The 20456-nt window shown below is 41.5% G+C and overlaps 1 protein-coding gene across 1 annotated transcript in view; it reads right to left on the minus strand.

The window, feature by feature from the left end:
* WDR20 (WD repeat domain 20) overlaps positions 1-19146 on the minus strand; it is a 50556-nt gene extending 31410 nt beyond the window's left edge. Inside the window, exon 1 of the mRNA XM_054971382.1 lies at positions 18883-19146. Within this exon, the coding sequence (XP_054827357.1) occupies positions 18883-19146 (264 nt within the window). The remainder of the gene's footprint in view (positions 1-18882) is intronic.
* Positions 19147-20456: the final 1310 nt, after the last annotated feature.

A 20456-nucleotide genomic window follows, 5' to 3' on the forward strand; every position in this document is an offset into this window, starting at 1 on the left:
GTGAAATTGCCAACAGAAAGCCCACATGGGGAGAATAAATACTGATTCAACTCCTAAATATCTCGCTTATCTATAGCCACATTCCCATTTGAAACATTTATGAAGGGGGACACACCATTCATATCTGTAAGCAGTTTGTCATTTATAGCAGATTTTAATGCTTCAATATTTGCTCCTTTATTTCCTTTCTTAGGAGATTTTGACAGCTAGAAAGATGCAAACTACCTTTTCCATATTTCTTTTAAATGTTTTCCCCAACTAAATATCATCTAGGACAAGGAATCAGAGGGGAAATGTATCTCTTAGGTATCGAGGTTCAGTTGCCAGGGAATGAAGGCGAGAACTCAAGGTCAAGTACTAGAGCACATGTTTGCCATACATGAGGTCCAAAGTTTATTAGCTTTCCTCACTTATGCCCAGCCTCTCTCCACAATGGGGGTCCAAAGCAACTTACATCATTCTCCCCTCCTTCATTTTATCCTCACAACAACTCTGGGAGGTAGGTTTAGCTGAGTGTGTGTGATTAGCCCAACATCACCTAGCAAGCTTCCATGGCAGAGTGGGGATTCGAACCTTGGTCTTTTAGGGAACAGACTTTTGCAAGATTCCTAACACACACGGTCAGAATTGGAGTAGACAGATCAATGATCCAACAGTACGAGGAAGCTTTACATGTCCATATGCCCCCCTTCAGCTCTACTCCTTCCTCTTCCTTTGTCCATTTTGCACTATCCTTTGGCAAGCTGAGGGAAAGAGGAAAGAGTGACTAAAGACGATTAACTCATAATGTTGGGCTCCTACCAGTACATTCTGCTAGTAGTGAAGACACTTTCACAGGTGCCGGCAGCAGAATGGAGCAGGGGATCCAATTCGTTGTTCTTGATTCCTCAACTCTTATCGCAAGTATGGAGGGCGGGGGGAAAGCTGCCACACTATCTCTGCCTATCTATACAATTGTTTATTAAAGACAAACCTGAGCAGAGGTTCTGACAGCACTGCAGTGGAATGAATGGCTTCTCCTTACAGCATGTGAAAGCAGTAAGGAGGCACGGAGCTTCAAATCAATCAACATCAAGGAAAAATCTATTTAAACGAGGCAGCTCAGCAGTGATGAAACTCTATAGACGAGGAAGGCGTTTTGTGTGTATTCAATAGTTTGAGTTTTGGTATCCTTTATCAATCCTATCACACAAGGCATTACAGGTTGGATCCATAGGAGATGTTCCACTGGCACAATGACACAGAAGCTAGTGGGGGTTGGACGGATGATCCCCCCCCTTTCCTCTTTCTGTTATACAGCCTCACTTAGTCCCTCAAAGTGTCTAGAGAAGAACTGGGGAGGGGGAACCCTGACCCATGAATTTCATTTCACAAGCTTTGCTCCCCCTCGGAATAATGTAGATCCAACCCCATTAATGCCTCTTGACAGGTTAATGCTAATTTTCATATGTGCAACATCCATTTAAGTTGTTCTTGTAAACACACACACACACACACGTTTCACTGATGATTTTTACTTCCATTGACCCACTCATGCTCAGAATTATCTGTATCAATTTACAATGTAACTTAAATTTCCAAATATTTTACTTTTAAAAAAAATTGTTGGAGAATGCTATGAACATCACTGATTTTTAAAAGTAATTTAATGTGCAGTGGGGAAAGATGCTAATGTCAGGTCACAGGAACTAGATCTGCAGACACTGTCTCAAATCTTCCATCTCTAGCATGCATTCTGTGCAGGCGAGAGGGAACAGAAGGATTAATATTGGACCTGGTACCAGTTTTAAGGCCTCGAGGGTAACAGGAGCAACTGGATTTTGGTAGCTCCCCTGAAGTGGTTTCTGTTATAAGCCTCTCCCTTCATCATAGTCAACGTGAAACAATTAAAAGATGTTCCCTAGCTGCACAACAAATGCGAAAGCAATTAGCCTCGTTCATTTCATAATGGTGCAGCTCGTTAGTCTGGTTTAGTGACATTTGGAAATTTGGCTTTGCTATCATGAGCCACAGAAAAGCATTCATGTTTTCTCAAAATGGTATCTTCATCTTATACAGTCTATGCCTATGCTACAGCTATTTCTCCCTCTCTCCCCACAGTGGGGAGGGCACAAAATAACTGTGGGGTTGGAGCAGGAGAGAATGAATGCTGGGACTCTGGGCAATTCACAGCCATCATTGCTAGAAGTCAAGCAAGTGGTGTGCATTATTCCCTTCTGGAAGTCTTGTTATCTTCCACCTTCCGGCTTCGATCCCCCTGAAAACACACACAGATGGGAGGACTTCCATCAGCACAGCACAACTTTCTAAACTCCCCCCAATGCTGTAGAGCCCAAAGTGTTCCCCCTGAAATGCTGCTCATGGCCAACAGAACCTCCAGGCACAGCATGAAGGGGGAAATCTGTGACAATCTAATCTTCTGTCTCCATACGCTCCTGCCCAACAGGTTCCTTGGGCTCCTTAGGCGAATGCACAGAGTGATGGGATAGGAGCAAGACAGAAGACCTTGAGCATGAAGCTCAATGAAACAAAGAACTCCACCGAATAAGCAAGTTGCTCAACTCTTGGTCTCCAGAATCTCTACTGGTATCTTTTCCCTAGACATCCCACACCATGCAAAGTTCTCTTGCCTACCTGGGTAGGGAAATTCCTTCATCTAACAATCCCCGTTATTTTCAGACAAGCGTACGGTATTCCATGATACTGGCATCATTCCCAGCCAGTGTTTTTCTTTTACTCCCTTCTTTGGTGGATTCTGAAGACACAGGAGTGAGAGTGACGCCGGGCAAAAAAGGGGGAGGATTCCTGCTAAAATAATCTTTATTCTCCGCTTTATCCCTATCACACAGCAGCAGTCTTCATGTATATAAGTTATGTGATCTGTGTGCATACCAGCAAAAAGAAGATTAGTGATGCTAATAATAATGGAATACTTTTCATCAACTTTACCGTCACAGTCATACACATGCTGACAATCCTCTCAAATAGATCATTGATCCTTTTACTCCGATAAAATGAAATCTTTAGATTCTGAATCATGCCACACTTCAGAAAGTGGTACAGTCAGAAAATATGCTGTGTTATCTAACATATCAGTACTTGGAGAGAGGAACATACAGAAGATGCAGAAGTAATCTACGTTTATTAATCAGTAATTATTCTAGTAGAGAAAGCTATAACTTGTCACAATGATTTATGCAACTCTTAATATTCACTATAACATCACTGACAAGTGAACATTAAAAATAGGAAGTCCATGGAGTATTTGGATCAAAGGGTGCCAGTTTAAGGTGGCCTATCTAGCTAAGAAGTATAAAAATCTCCTCAAGACTCTTTTTAAAAAGCTAAACCTGTCACTGAAGTTATTTCTAAAAGTGTTTCGTTTTTGAGGACAATCCTTAGGCCACAGGTTACAAAAATTGTTTATATGTGGCCTTTTAAAAAAATGTCATGAATCCCAATCCAAGAAAAAAAGAAGCATTCGTTACAAGAGTAACCTAATACACAGTTCTAGAAATAGAAAACTAAGTTTGCCATGTGCTTATTATGACACACTGCCTACAAATTTAGCACTTTCCTGTTCTGGTTAAAACCTGTAACTATTGGCTTTAACTCTGGCAGTCAAGTCATCTTCTCAACTGAAGAACCCATCACTGGAGTGAGAAATTCATTTAGTGCCACATACACAAATGCCTCTAGGAACTGCAATCCCTGACAGATTTCTATTTATGCTTGAAAATGTAATTACTATGTCTCCTATACTGTGATATTTTGACATTCAATCCCTGCCGTCTTAGCACACTTTTCTAAATCCTATCAGAAGGATTTAGCAAGGGTCCCATTTCACTCTTCTCTAGTAACATCAGTTCTTGTTTGCTTTCTGAATCATTTCCCATTCTTTGGATATTCAGCATTTAATTTTAAGTTAATGCTTACTTGCATTCCCCCCCTCCAATCAACTTCAGCTAATCTTTCCTAGTGTCTCTTCTTTATTTATAGCACCTTGTCTTTTTTGCAGGAGGAGAGAAAGAACAGTGTAGTGTCAGTTCTTGGAGAAATCCAACCTAGAAATGTGCTGGTCAGGAAAAATCATTTGAAAGACGGGCATTATTTCCCCCATCCCTTTTTAAACCTTTTATGTTTAGCTCTGAGGCAGGAGAGAACACTGAAATACAAAATTAGAAAGTCTGTGCAGAGTTAGTAATTGACAGCAGCCCTTCTGCTTCAGGTTCAAGCAAATAGTTTTGCCAGGACAAGTGGCAAGTGAAAAATTTGTAGTCTGTATTACTGCTAAGAAATATATACAGCCATTAGAGCTGTATGAAGTTGTCTGTTACTTTTGAGGGATTTTATTTAAGCCAAGTAAAACCTCTTTCAGGAGTTGCCTGCTACAGAAATTCAGTCAGATCTCAAGCCAATAATGCTTTAAAAATGGGGGGCTGTAATGAAGGAGAAAAATCATTGTTTAACACCAACTTGCAAAACTGATGATTTGCCAAGAGACACCCAAATGGATAAAAAGTAGTTTTGCCCACTGTCTCGCCTCTGAAGACTGCTTACACTCTAACGGGGAAAGATGTTGTTTTGACCAAGAGACTTCCAATGCTCTAATCCACCAAGAGACTTTCAATGCTATCAGATGACACCCTCAATCCTCTGCGCTTAAATGAAGATAACTAATGAAATAAATCAATCCTGCAAGACTTGCCCACTTAAAATCAAAACATGCCCCAACTTGGTCACAGCCCCACTTTTCTTAACATTCCACATCCACTTCCAAATTTGGTGTACAATTGTGTGAAAACTGTAATATCTCACGTTTTGAAATCCAGCAGCTACTCCCTGTTGCCAGGGAAGACCCAGAGCCAGTTACTCACGCTCAGCCTCTCTCATGGGGTTGTTGTAAAGACAAAATGGAAGTGTGGAGAGAAACCAAGGAGCCCTAAGCTCCTTGGATGAAGGCTATGGACAAAAATATACAAAACAAAATAAATCTTCACTCAAATAATCCTGACCCACCGAACAGAGTCTTGTCCACAACAGAAGTATTTTTGGCCTTTCATCTCCTACTTCCACCTAGGCACCACTAAGCATTGAAGGGCAAGAAAGCCAAGACAAGGGCAAAACAAGAAAACAGCCTCTTGAATTTGTGGGTCAGCAACTAAGCCTAGGAAAGATGCCACCATTCAAAGTAAAGCCATACTCAACTGACTGGGGATGGCAAAAGGGGGCTATATTTAAATGAAGAATTTTGTAGTTGAAAAAGAAAAAAAAGAAGCTGTTATAATTTTCTGTCATCGGGTAATTTTTTTTCTGCATAGCCCACAGGAGCTAGGAAGCTGCATAGGGTTTGGCTGCAAAGCGAGGGGGAACATTTTTCCCCCTCTTGGAAATAAGTGCTGTGATGTACAGCTTACATTCCATCTAGGCCTTCAAAACTTGTTTTCCAACTTGCCACTGAACTTCAGAACATTAAACACCTGCCTCTAGTTCTCATTTCCTTCCTAAATTATCAAATCTATCCCATCCCCAGCTCTGCAATATGACAGGTAGCCTTCTATGCCAAGAGTGTTTTTATATATATAAGAAAGAATGTAATCAAGTGAGCTCCCACTTGTAATCCAAACTGGTAAAGCCCAGACACATTTACCACTTCAGTGAGAACTAGGCCTCAATCTACTGAGAAATGTGGGAGTTAATTTGCAAGTTTCATGCTCTCGTTTGAATATATGATTTGCACCTGTATTGTCAGTTTCCTCCTTCACCTGCTATGAAGGCACAACACTGTTATTGCTCTCAGACTCATGATTTTAAAGAATATTTGCAGTATTTCAGATTTCTAGTGACTTAGCAAAAGTCTACGACTATCTCCCCAAGGCATTTCATTGACTGTTTCTATAGTGACTAGCAGAATTTGAAATTCTCTGTGATTATCAGAGTGCCAGTACACCATCCACCCACCCACGTTTTGTGCATATTTTGGAAGCCACATTAAATCCTTTTCTTTCCCTCTGATTAGGGACATTTTAGTGGTAGATGAGCAACAACTTATGTTGAGCAGATAAGAGGGTGGCAACTTCCAACCCCACATTGTTGAAGGACTTTATAGCAGCGATAGCTCCTTCTGCATAAGCAATTCACTCCTGGCTGTCTTTAGCTTTTCAATGCAACAATCCACCCCTCCCATTTCACATTCCAACACTACAAGAAGGCAAAGCTGGTAAACAAGATTTCTACCTGGAGGTGCTTGTCCAAAGATGATGGTATACATGAAGCGCCTCAAGCACAATAGGTAATGTGAAGTGTGTAGCATAACTACAATCCCGCCAGCTACGGAGTTATTAAATAATGGCCAAATAACTCCTTGGCCACTACTCTCAAATAGTCTTGCACCACCTGGTAGCACTAAAGAATTCTTAGCTATGATTTTGAAAGTTCATTCTGGATGTGACCCAAGTAACAAATAAGAGTTTGTGGTGACAACTTAAAGGGGGCAGACAGAAAGCTGGGGAACTGCATGTGTAAGATTACATGTACAAGCACCTTATTTGCCAACTGGATCCTGCCAAATACCATCCCTAATCACAAAAAGTTACTGTGTTGCGTTTATGTGAAAATTTAGAGCGAAACTGAAATATATTCTATACTTTATTAAATTACTTTAAACTTTAAACTATTAAACTAAAACTATTTTACTGCTTTTAAACATCATTTATAACTTGGTATATAAAATGGTACTATTTGGTACAGTTAGGAGATTTAAAAGTATAAATGCTTACTTTCTACAAGCAAAATTGTGAATATTTCCAAGAACTACAGAGAAAAAGCTGCTAACTGTAGTGAGTGCCCTATGCTAACTAAATCTAGGTATTTTAGTTTTTGCAATCAACAAAAGTTAAAGAAAAGTTTTGTAAGCAAACAAAAGAAAGCCACAATTTTACTATTACTGCATTTGGATATCAAGCTAAAAATTGTAACTGAGAATTCTGAACTATTCAGTAGTGTGCACAGACAAAACTGTGGACCAAATTAAACTACACACAGATATAGTTTTTTTCCAACTATGAAAATATGTTCAATATATGAAATATATGTTTTGCATGCCTATATAATGCACAGAAATTATCAACTGGTGCTGTAGACTGTAGCATGAATTTTTTTTATATAAAACACATTTGGAGTTTCAATGCTCCCCCCAAATCTCCATTTTTTCTAATGGAAAATTTGGAATGTCTTCAGAATTTTTTTTTTTAGAAACCCACCTTCTGTCTGGGCCTTCACATCTTTAACCAAACCAATCTTTACCTTTCCCTGTGAGAAGAACAGTAGCTATAGGAAGGTGGGTATTTGAGATATATATTTACTTATAAATGAACCCAATAAACACAGCACAGGCAGGATGGGGTGAGAGAAAGGGACATTGGTGGAAGGGGTGGCAAGCACCGGAGCAATCAGAAACACAGGGGAAACTAGGGGAATAATCAGTATGAAAACAGAACCAAAGCATCTAATTTGTGAGCAAAGTTATACAGAAAGGGAATTATGAAGCACCTTTTCAGTGGTAGTTCCTCAACTGAGCAACGGCCTTCCCAAGAAGGCCTGCCAGACTGAGCCTTTAGTAACCAAAAAGGTTGAGAGAAGCAAACCTAAATGAACCAATGCAAAAGATAATACAGAAAATGAAAAACTGATACAACAATATTTAATAAGATGCATAACAATAAAACACAGGACAAAACCGTGGCTATTATAGTTCCTCAGTTTTGCATCTTCCCAGGCACAACAATATAATCCCCAGACCGTACATATTTCAGCCATTCAGTCTTTTTCAGTGGTCCTAAATGAACTACTACACAATATTTACATGTATTTAATGTGAAACAGACCTAACCAGGTACAGAATGAAAAACAGAAATGCAATGACTAGTCATAGAATGGGTTGATGAGAATCCCAACCTTCCATTCAAGATCAATATATATTATGTGGGAACACAACTGGGAATGTTTGTATTTCTGATGTTCCATGTACCCGTCCAGGTCTGGTCAGGACAACTCATTATCTACATGGAATGTCAAGCAACAGCAAAGTATCTATGGCTTTATACAGCTTCCAACATTAGATTAAAAGGTTGTTCTTAAGATTTTTAGTTCTCTGGCTGTTCTTGGCATACCCCATTGTGACTAGATTGCTTTATAAAATTGCTTCACTGCATAAAACTTTCATTTTAGATTTCTCAGGCTGAGATAATTGACAAACAACAACACCTAAAGCAGAACCTCAGCCGTGGAGAAAGAGAGGCCATAAACAGCCTCCAAAATAATTCTGGCATCGTAATCAAGGAAGCTGACAAAGGCGGAGCAGTTGTCATCATGGACAAACATAATTATATACAAGAAGCAGAAAGACAACTCTCCAACACAACATTCTATAAAATACTACCTTCTGACCCCACGGAGCAATACAAAAGGGAACTCAATAAAATATTAAAAACACTCCCCATGGACATACAAGAATGCATCCATACGGACACACCCCAGGAACCACGACCAGGAAGATTCTACCTACTACCCAAAATCCACAAACCAGGTAACTCAGGATGCCCAATTGTTTCAGGAAAATGCACCATCACAGTAGGAGTCTCGGGATACATGGACTCTATCCTCAGGCCCTATGCCACCAACACACGCAGCTACTTACGGGACACCACTGACTTCCTCAGGAAAATACAGTCCATTGACAACCTACCAGATGACACCATCCTAGTAACCATGGATGTGGAGGCCCTGTACACCAATATCCCACATGCAGATGGATTGCAAGCCATACGGAATATTATCCAGGACAAAACCACAGCAAACCTCGCCACCGAACTTTGTCACTTCGTACTCACTCACAATTACTTTGAATTTGGTGACAACTTATATCTACAGGTTAATGGCACAGGCATGGGCACACGCATGGCACCACAATATGCTAACATATTCATGGCGGACTTGGAGCAACACTTCCTCAGCTCCCATCCACTGGAACCACTACTATACTTAAGATTCCTGGATGACATCTTCATCATTTGGACCCATGGGAAGGAAGCCCTTGAGAGATTTCATCAGGACTTCAATAACTTTCACCCTACTATCAACCTAAGCCTGGACCACTCTACACAACAGGTACACTTACTGTACAACTACATAATGGGCGAATAAATACCACTTTATACCGGAAACCAACAGACCGATACTCATATCTACATGCCTCCAGCTTCCACCCTAAACATACCACTCGGTCTATTGTCTACAGCCAAGCCTTACGTTACAACCGTATCTGCTCCAATGCTCTCGACCGAGACTCACACTTAAGAGATTTACAACAAGCATTTTTGAGACTACAGTACCCACCAAATGAAGTGAAGAAACAAATCAATAGGGCCAGACTAGTACCCAGAAACAGTCTGCTCCAGGACAAACCTAAAGGAACTAACAACAGAACACCACTGGTTGTCACCTATAGCTCCCAGCTCAAACCCATCCAACGTATCATCAGTGAGCTACAACCCATCCTGGAAAATGATACCTCTCTCTCAGAAGCCCTGGGTGGAAGACCTTTCCTTGCCTACAGACAGGCCCCCAACCTTAAACGACTTCTCACTTACAATCGTGAATCGGCCAGCAGAGTCACCAGCACAGGTACCAGGCCCTGCAACAGACCCAGATGCCAGCTCTGCCCCTATATCTACCCAGGGAATACAATTACAGGACCCAATGGCATCAACTACACTGTCTCTGGCTCTTACAGCTGCTCATCCTCCAATCTGATATATGCCCTCATGTGCCAACAATGTCCTTCTGCTCTGTACATTGGACAAACCAGCCAACCTCTACGCAAAAGAATAAATGGACACAAATCTGACATTAGAAATGGAAACGTCCAAAAACCAGTGGGAGAACACTTCAATCTACCAGGACATTCCACCAAAGACTTAAAGGTCGCTGTGGTTCAACAGAAACCTTTCAAAAACAAAATCCAACGGGAGGCTGCTGAATTGGAATTCATATGCAAATTTGACTCTGTCAAGCTGGGACTGAATAGAGACTATGAATGGTTATCACATTATCACAGGTAACAGATTTCCTTTACAGAGGCATGGTCTGGGGGAGCCCAGTGGTGCCTGGTGTGGACTTTCGGGGACCACAGTTCTCTTTGTCAGATGCATCTGGCAGGGAGAGCTGTGGTTATCGAAGGCACACCAAAAGGAGATGTTTACATTTACTAGCAAAGGAATGTTTTGGTTGCCTCCCCGCTAATTGCATCCTGTCCCCTTCTGATATATGTCTCCTTCTCTCCCCTATCTCCCCTCCTCTTCTGTATTTGACCAGTTTGGATCATGCATCTGACGAAGAGAACTTGATTCTTGAAAGCTTATGCTACAATAAAATTGGTTAGTCTTAAAGGTGCTACTGGACTCTTTTTGTTTTTAATTGGTATACAGTCTTGAGAAATAATGCCAAACCCCCCACATGCTGACAAAGTGGGGTGGTATATCACCTAAGGGCTAATGGGGCATGCAGCCAGTAGTTCTGGGAGGTGACTGGGAACTTGAAATTTTCAGTTCTCCTCCATCCTTACTCTCCCAGGTATAGGCACAGTTCAGATCCCAGGTATAGGTATAGCTCCTAGGTATAGCTCCGATCCCACAACTGCTGGGTGAAAAATGCACAGGAAATGATCTGATCTGGAACAGGCTGTGAGCAGCATACAGGGATTTCTTCACTGCAAGCCTCCCTCCCCGACCCCACCTGCTCACATGTGCACAAACACACACATAATGGTAGGTCTTGCCTCAGTGAGGGACTTTGTCTCTCCCAAGAGAAACTCTCCTGGTTTGCAGCAGAGCTTAAAACAGCTACAAGCAGCAGCTGCAGTTAAACAGAGGTGCTGTACGAAGTTCTGGGGCCCATCTCAGAGACTGGGTGGGAATAAGGACACATTCTTCTACCCAGAAGAGTCCCCTACACACCCTCAGAAACATATAAAAGGTTGTGTACCCCTTTCCCAACAGCAATTCTCACACATGTGTATATTCAAGCACCTGCACCCAGGAAAAGGTCAGATGAGCTCACACATGCTCTCAAGAAATCCTGTTGTTGTGTCTTGACAAAGACAAGTTTGGTTTCAGATCAGAAGGTGGAGTTTCAAAACCAGAATGAGAGAGGGCAATACTGCACGATGAGCGGTCTGTGACAATGGGAGAGAGTGAGTAGGATAGCAACTTGGGGGTAGAGAAGTCTTTTCAACTGTGGAAACCAAGTAATGATTCAGAGAAGTCTAACAGGATTGTGAAGTTTGCCGAGGGGACTTTACTGCTTCCCTTCTCCCATGGCAGTCCACCGAACTCCTGAAATTTTATTCCTGAGCATCAGGGGCAGCACCAGACAGACTAAGGGTCAGCAGCAGTAAGGGGGAGAAATTGGCAGAAATCATTGCCCCCTACCTTCTGAAGGCTTAAGTGCCATTAAGTCTTTGGAGCTGTGTGGTTGGATACATGCCAACAACTAAGCTATGGTTTAGACACAACTGCGAGCACCCTGCAACTTCCCTCATCATCTTCAGGTTTCCTCCTCCTCCTGTTCAAAGTCTGCTCAAAATAGGGTTTAAGGAAAATTATAGTTACTGTTAACTAGGTGGAGCAAGAGTGTCCATGAGGTGCTCAGGGTCAGCAAACCAGAGTTTGGCTGTGATGCATGAACCTGGCCACTGTCTGCATCCACTCCAAATAAATAGCTGAAAAAAATTAAAAGCCAGGAAATGACATGATAGTTTCTAAAGCCATGCAGAAGTCTATTTTTTCTTAACATAAGATTTAAGCTTAAACTGGTGGTTAAATGGATGATGGCACAGCAAAGAAAAAGTGGGAGTTTGCCTCCACGTGCACTGGCTAAGCTATGGACTTGAGCTACTTCAACCAAGGGGTACTCCCATGCACTGTAATTCTGACCTGGATCCCACGAAGCCCAAGTACAATGGTGCCTGCAGATGAGGATCTTTCCCACCCTCCCTGTTCCCCCAGCAACTGTAAGACCGCTGATGCTGAAGACTGTAGGATTCATGTGGGAAAAGATCTATGCTGCTCGGGGCTGCAACAAAGAGAAGGAACTGGATGTAACCAGCTACTACTTCTGCCAGTTGTGAAGTAAGGGAGATTTCTGTTTCCACTCTTCACTGGATATGTGCACAACAGGTACACAGGTTTTTATCCATGTAGTTCTTCATTATTTCCAACACTAGAGTTTTGGAGGTCTCAGGATGCTGGAAGAGACAACTTAGGAAAGCTGTGTGTCCGTGAGCACCTTCCACTCTCACTTCATAGGCTCTAACAGCTCACGTGCCAAAGCGTTCTGAGATATTTAATATTCTATCTACGCAGATAAAAGAAACTACCAGCACACAAGGCCTAGGGGCAGATGATAATGTCTGATGACGGAGAGAGGTTCACAGAGAAGAGAACCGGTAGAACTGACTGTACACAAATATCTATATAAAGGCATGCATACAAATGTGAATAATGTGTAAATGAGAAAGTATGACTGTGAAAGAGGAATGGCCTACAGGATGTATTATATACACAAATACAAATCTGCAGTTTTCCATTTGTTTCTCTCTAAGTACAAGACAGGATTTGCTCATCTACAGAGCCTGGAAGGATCAAAAAACCCACTAAAATAGTAACATGCTGTTGTCAGTCCAGGTATTTATTCTAATCACAAACTCCCAACAATAAGCACATTTTTGCATTAACTTACACTTCAGAATTAGCCCTGAAGACAAAAGCAAATGGGAAACGTCACTTTGAAAACAAGAAAACTCTGGCAGGCCTGAATACCATCTGCTTTATTTACCATGGCTATAATTTTGGGTAACCTATGACACCTGAAGCATGCAGGACAAGTGGATTAACATTTTGTTTTGAATATATCTTCAGGGCTGGAACAGAAGTCCATGACTGCTTTTTAGCAGTATGCTACAGTGAATTAATAGACATGGGAACTTCAGAATTGTGTAAAGAACTGCAGTCCTGTATAGTACACATTAACCAAACTGGTGGTACTATGCAATCTTGAAGATGGAAGAACATGGTGAAGAAATCTACCTGGTCCCAAGCATCACATGTAGTAGGCACAGAGTCATATCAGTTGTTAACACCATTAGCCAGACAGCCAGCAATCCAGGAAGTGATAGCATTTTTAATTCCATAGTCCAAACGGTATTCATTTCCAAAACTTCAAAATGTGCAATTTGTAGTCAACCCAAAAAAAACCCTGCTGTCCTCTTAAGTCAAACAGCATAATGAAAATGAGGGACGGTTTCAAATTTTGTGCCCTCGATCATTCAACCAGAAAACCCCCATTTCAATTTTGCTTGTGTTTTATGCTAATCAAACCCAGGATTCTTAAAACTGCACATGTGTACAGAATATCAAATGCTGAAACAGAAAACAAAAGCAACTGACAAAAACAAAAATTCATAGAAAACAAAATCAACCCTACTCCAGATGCAAAGAAATAATTTCCATTATATCCAACAGCTATGAATCACCCTCTTGTACAGATCAAAACATTTGCATGGGGAGAAATCAGAGACAGAGCACATCTTCTACAAACAAATTTCTTGATAAATTATATACATCCCCCACCCAAACTTGCCTTTTCCACACACAGGCAAGAATTGCCTATGGGGAGAAAAACACACGACCAGAGACAAAAGTAATCTATTAGGCAAAGCAAGAAGGGAGGATGCAGAGGTGGCTTCAGATTTCTTCTCCACCGAGTCCTCATATATCCCATCTTCTACATTCTTAACCATCATCGATATATAGTGTTCTTCTGAAGTCCTCAAAGGGCTTCACATGCATCCTCCATAATCCTTGTAACAGCCCTGTCACAGCCTATTATCTCCTAAGAGATGGTGGCTTTGGCTAAGACAACCCAGTGTATTCATGGCTTTGCAGATATATATCCACCATGTACTGACAACTTCACTCCTAACCACTACACAATCCAACTAATATGTTTTGCAGATCATTCTATAATTGGATACTGTACGTAATAAATCAAACCTTAATATTAAGAACGATTTGCTGATACAACTACAAAAAAACCCATTACCTCAAAAAGAAAGAATGTAAGCATATGCTGGGCACAATTCTACGAAAAAAATAATGACAGCAAGGAGGCAGTAGGAGAAGGGTGCATTCCCCCCCTCTCCCACTGAACATAGTGGGAGTTAATTCTAAGCTACACGGTGACAGGATCAGGTTGCAAAACATTTATGCTTTTGTTTTCCAAAGCAATCAGGCCAGAAGCCATATATTTTTATCCAATGCCTGTTAAGGACGCAAGATCACAACTCAATGTTCTGAAAGAACCATGGAAGAGTGAAGTCATCAAGAAAGTATCTTGACAGCAATAGAAAAGTACGAAATTCCACAAAATGCAAAGTCCACTATAGTCTATAGTTTCTACAGTCTGGGATTCTGTTGGCTTAACTGCATGTGAATATGGAGCAAACACCTTATCAAGCATCTCTTTTGTTCATGTTGAGTCAGTTATCACGCACGTAAAAAGCCAAGACAACTATGTAAGCCTAGAATCATTCAGTTCTGCTGTGGTGCAGGCTGGAAAGCTAATATGGTTAAAACCATAAATGCTGTGATTGTTACCACAGTCCTAACATCTGTCAAAGAACGAGGGATCTAGAGCTACTATTTTATAACAATTTGGGGAAAGTATGTTTCAAATTACACTGGTTTAAAAAGCAGATTTTTTTCTAGAAAGGTTTTTGCCACCATTTAGGGTATGAAAAGGTAGAGTGGGGTCCTACAGTGAACTACTGGCCTGTTTCTGAGGTCCTGCCTTTCACCAGTTGGGGTTGCTGAGAATCTTGTACAGATTGCTGTACCAGGCCAACTTTTATGCAAGCTGTATATTCAGGTTTAACAGAGATTAGTTCTGGTTCCACTTCTCAAAGATTTTATGTATTACATCTCATTCTTCCTTCATAGCACTCCAAGTGGGCATACTCGGTTCTCCCCTTCGCCCAAGTTATTCTCACAACTACCTTGCTAAGTAGGTTAGGCTGAGAGTATGCAACTGGCTCAAGGTCACAGTAAGTTTTTCATAGCAAGCGGAGATTTCAGCCTAGATGTTCGCATGCTTCATCTTCCAACCACTGCACTGCCACAATGACTCTCACAGTATGTATGCACAGTCTGTACATTTAAAAATTCAGTTGTGGATCATAGATATTCTAATTTTAAAAAGTAAGATTAGACTAAAGTTATCCCACTCCGCATTGATTCACCCTTCTATAACTGTATTTAAAGGAACCTATTGCAACTGACCTACAAGGCACATAGGATGGCTATTTAGAAGAAGTTTATTCCCTAAAATGTCTTAATGTTAATTATTATTAACTGTTGCCAAGTTAAAATTTTACATTCGCTGAGAGAAAAAACAGGCACCCGGAATTTTTTTCAGCTCTGTTTATAACAGTCACCCTAAAGTTGAGGATATTCACAAGTTCACAGTTGGCTTTAAGAGCATTAACTTCCACCTACCGCTGTGGATAGGTTCAAAGCCAGAAAGAGTGGTAAGACAAGCTTAACTGAATAAAGCACTTCTATAACTACTTGGAATGTACACATCATGATCAGGAGGCACTCAAGATTACTGATCTTCCCCATATCCTCCTTGCCTCAACAGCCTCCAGAAGACTGATGGTCAGAGTTCTGGAAATCCTGGTTACAAACCACCAACAGGGAGCTAACGGTGAAGACAGGAGAGCTGGCACCATTGTCCCTGCTCCCCTCTTGTGTCAGTGGAAATTCCATCAGTGGAAGAAGGAGGAAGGAATGACAACATTATATGATTCCCCCCCTCTTCATCCCCCACTGTTTTGCTCCTGGGCCTCCAGAGGGAAAGATCTACGAGTATCATTTTTAGACTGACTCCTTTGTCTCCATCTATCAATGCGTTGCCAAGGAGAAATGAATTAGAATACTAAATATTTTGTAAGAATGTAAGTAGTCACTTCCCTGCTCAACAGATGTAAGTTCGATAATCAGTATCTATCAACAGATCGTCTTGACAGGCTAGAACACTAGGAACAGATTCATCAGTAAGCAGACACATATCTTGCAGAAGGTCTGTAACACTTACATTTCCAGTATTTCATTCTTGTTGGCTGCTTCTCACAAATCTCTAAAAATGGTCTACATTCTAGCTGTTTGTCTCTACAAGATACTTGAATCCAAACCTGACTCATGTTCATGAAAAAGCAAAGTTCATTCACCCTAATCAAAGCTAAAACGAATGCACATGCAAGATCGCATTAACATGAACCTTAAATAACTATGAGCTTCTTCAGTCACTAACATGGATTAGAATATCAACTTGACATAACATCCATTAAATGGAAGCAAAATTCACTGTTTAGAGCTTTGTAAAACACTCTGCAAGCACATCTCTTGTTCGACAATGTCAAGGTATACATCAAAAGTAATCTCAATGCCTACAAAGAAGGCAGCAAAACATGGCTATCTATATAGTTCCAACATCATTACCAGAAACTGAACACGCAAGGCTTTTGATACATACAAGAAAATACAGATCAGTTGAACAGGGGAGGGAGACCATTAATTCTCTGAATATCATGAAGTCTAGAACCAATTAAACAATTCCTCTATGGTATATTTGTTTCTCACCCTTCCTTTAAGGAGCTAACATCAGCATTTCGGACTAACAACCCTGGGAGGGAGGACAGGCAAAAGAAGAGTACAAAGCATTTGTTCTATCACTGTTTAATCGCTGGTACTAGAATAGGCACCATTCCACTCAAACTGAAAAAAACCCACTGAAAATGTAGCAAATGTGTTTCAAAACTTCTGCTTCTCTCTACTGACTTGGGGTGGGTGGGGAGAGCAGTGGTTTAATATAAACATTTCGTGACTACCACTTGAACAAATGCCATCTCACAAATGCCTCTTTCCTAGGGTATTCTACAAATCAGAACCACCAATGAAGTCCATGAATGTCCCACACTTCCAGAAGTTCACCTGTTGTTCTGAGTAGTACAACCTTGCAAGCAAGCTCAGGAAGACAGATGTCTACAAAAACTAGTTCTAGTGTCCCTGCATACCAATGCAAGTCATTTGCACCACATAATAGCCAGGGGGAGGGGTGGAAGTGAAGAACCCATTCTTATCTAATTTACAATAATTTCCCTGCCTGAAGGCAATTCTTACTCAACACAGATGAGTGGTATTTCCAAGCTGGAGAATTTCACCCAAAACAACATTTTCGGTTGAAACTTTTTTTAGTTGATAAAGGTCTTCCACAATTGAGAGTAATACTAATTGCCTTTCAAAACCTTTTACAACCATATCTGAAAGATTCCATATGTTTTGTGACAATACTTATTCTAGGTTATTTAGTTTAAAAGCCTCTCTTTTACTGAAAATTAGACACTGAATTGCTGCTACAAGAAACCAGATATAATACATTGGGAGTGAATTGACTGCACAGGAATGTAACTACAACATAGGTACAAAAATTTACTCAAAGAGACTATTCAAATCTGTTAATCATTGCCCATTAACAACAGCCCTCTCCATAATTACTCACTCTGTTATTACTGTACAGAAAAGCAAACGTTTCAAAGTAATTTTGTGAAACCAAGAATTATTATGCCTGTGTTCATTAAAAATAGCATTAAGGGTTTAATCTCAAGTAATACACATAAAAGTGCAGATTTCCTAAACAAATAGACTGAAATGCTGCTTTGTATTATCTAAATAAGCATCTTCCAGCATTCATGTCACATAGATTTATACTTACATTAACTATACAACCTACCTACTTTTTTCAAACATCTGCCAGCCAAGGAGAGACTTCCCCATGCCATAACTCTAATCTGTCAATAGAAAGACACCCCACTCTTTCCACACAAAGACTTAATACATGTGTGAAAAACAGCACTCCTACCATAGCAGACCCTGTCTGCCAGAAGACACCGTGACCTCATCTTGCAACAAAAACAGGTGAACACATACATATGCAAGATTCCATCTGTTCTCCAGTCAGAGACCTAGAATATCACTGTATGACTCCATAGTTGAAAGAGACCACAGATTCTCTTTAAGGAAGCCCTATACTTCCCTGGAACTTCAAAATACCCAAAACATTCTAGGACCAAACAGCAGCAACAACTAACAGCCATTCATACCACATACCCCTTTGCCGGAGCATATACTACAACTAACTTTAGAAAATCTAGTTTCTACATCCTGTACACACTTTAAAAACGTGACCCTTGCTGGATTAGACCAGCAGTCCCTCTAGTTCAAAAAGCTGCCCTGGAAGGCCAAATAACGGCACAGAGGCCAAGATCTTCCCTGCTATTGCCTGCCAGCGCTGGCATTCATAGGTTCGAATACCTTATTGACAGAGACCACCCTTAGCCCCTTCGTTAAAACTAGACACCCCAACCTCTTCCAAGCAGGCATTAAGAGGCGCCCGGTTTGATCGCGCAAGGTGCATTCCCGTAACAGTTGGGAACCAATGCAACAGGGGGCACGAAGTGCAGCAAAAGAACTCGCCCCCACCAAACGGACGGAAGGAGCCACATTAAACTCCCTCCCCCAGACCAAAAAAAAAGGAGAAACTGGTCCTAAGGGCAGACGAGGCACCTTGTTGACAAGTGCGTGCCTGAGGCAGCCAAGACCGAAGAGGAGCGCAGCCCAAGGGCCGAGCTGGTGGCCCCCACCGCCCTCCCGCCTCGGCTCCCCTCAGCCCTCCCGCCACCGCGCCCAGCCCTCCCCCGCGCGTTACCTTGCGCACCCCCTTGTAGATATAGAAGTAGAGCTCCCGGCCCACATTGAAGCAGAGCCGGTCCCCGTTGCCGCTCTGGTCGTTGACGTTAACGAAGGAGACGCGGACGGGGTTGGAGCCCTGCGAGTTGAAGGGCACCCGGTTGGGCCGGCTGTACTCCGAGTGGCTCAGCAGCTTGTACAGCCCCTCCCGGGTGGTGAACTGGGTCTTAATCTCGTTCATCTCCTTCCCTCCTCCCTCCGCCGCCATCTTGGAAAGGAGCATTCATCCTGCCCCAGTGCCCGGATGTAAGGCTCAGCGCGCAGGCGCGCCAGAAGAGGACTCGCCACTACGGACCGAAAGGGAAGGCGCACGCCGGAACGTGGGCGGAGCCACGGTCGCCTCTTCTCCCCGCCCCCGGTTTAGAGCGCCGTGCGGCGCATGCGTCAACCTCCTGCCTCCCAGCGCGAGGTGGGGGGGCGGGGCGGGCCGAAGCGCAGGTGGGAAGAAAAATAAAAGGGAGGCGCCTCAGTAGGAGAAAAGAAGTGAGCATGCGCAGGAGGCTTCCTTGAGGGAGTGTTTTGCTGTGGGACTTAAGGTGAAACGCTTTGGAGAGAAGAAAGAAGACTTCCAAAAATTTCAAGAATAAGAAAACAAAAATGGCCCTATAGAAAAGTCCAAGAGTTTAGTAGCACCTCTAAGTCTAACAAAATTTGTGGTAGGGTATGAGCTTTCGTGAGTCACAGCTCACTTCTTCAGATAACTGAAGAAAAATTTGTTAGTCTTGGAGGTGCTACTGGACTCTTGCTCATTATCTTGATCTAAAAATGGACCAGTTTGGGGGAAAGCACTCAAGACGTGCTCCAAAGCATTTTTGTTCTTCTGTATATCATAACTACTACTCTTTAAAGCAGAAATATTTATTATTAAATTATCTCCTAGACTTTGGGGGTGATATTTTAAAATTTAATTACTGAAGTATGCCTGGAAACAGGAAGTACATCCGAGTTTGCAGAAAGGGAGGAGAAAATTAAAACACCTGATGATAAAATTAACCTCACAAAAGGTAGAAATATTAAAGATCTTGAATGGATTTGATCTCTAATGAAACAGAGAGATACAAGTCTTGTTTAAAGTTTAATTTAAATGTTTTCTTTTACTAACTGTTGTTGATACATTGTAAATTTCAAGTTAATCAAAATATTTAAAAACCCACATTGTTCTTATATATTCCACTTTGCCATTTTTTACCTGCACCTTTTTCCTTCAAGAAGCTCAGAGTGGCAAATATGGGGTATATGTATCCCATTTTATTTTCATATCCACCCTGTGAAGTAGGCTAGGATGAGTGATACTGACTAGCCTAAGGTATCCCTGTAAAACTTAATCGTACAGAGAGGATTATATAATAGTCAAGACAGAAGATCAAGATTCTGGTCCAGTAGCGACTTGAAGACCAACTAGATTTCCAGAATTCGTATTTATTTATGTCACTGATAGTCTGCCTTTCTTACTAAGACTCAAGTTGGATTACGCAGTATGAGATTAGTACAGTCCATTTCAAGGACATTTCCATAAACAATGCCATCGGGTAA

The sequence above is a fragment of the Eublepharis macularius genome, chromosome 2 (assembly GCF_028583425.1).
Source record: "Eublepharis macularius isolate TG4126 chromosome 2, MPM_Emac_v1.0, whole genome shotgun sequence".
NCBI lineage: Eukaryota > Metazoa > Chordata > Lepidosauria > Squamata > Eublepharidae > Eublepharis > Eublepharis macularius.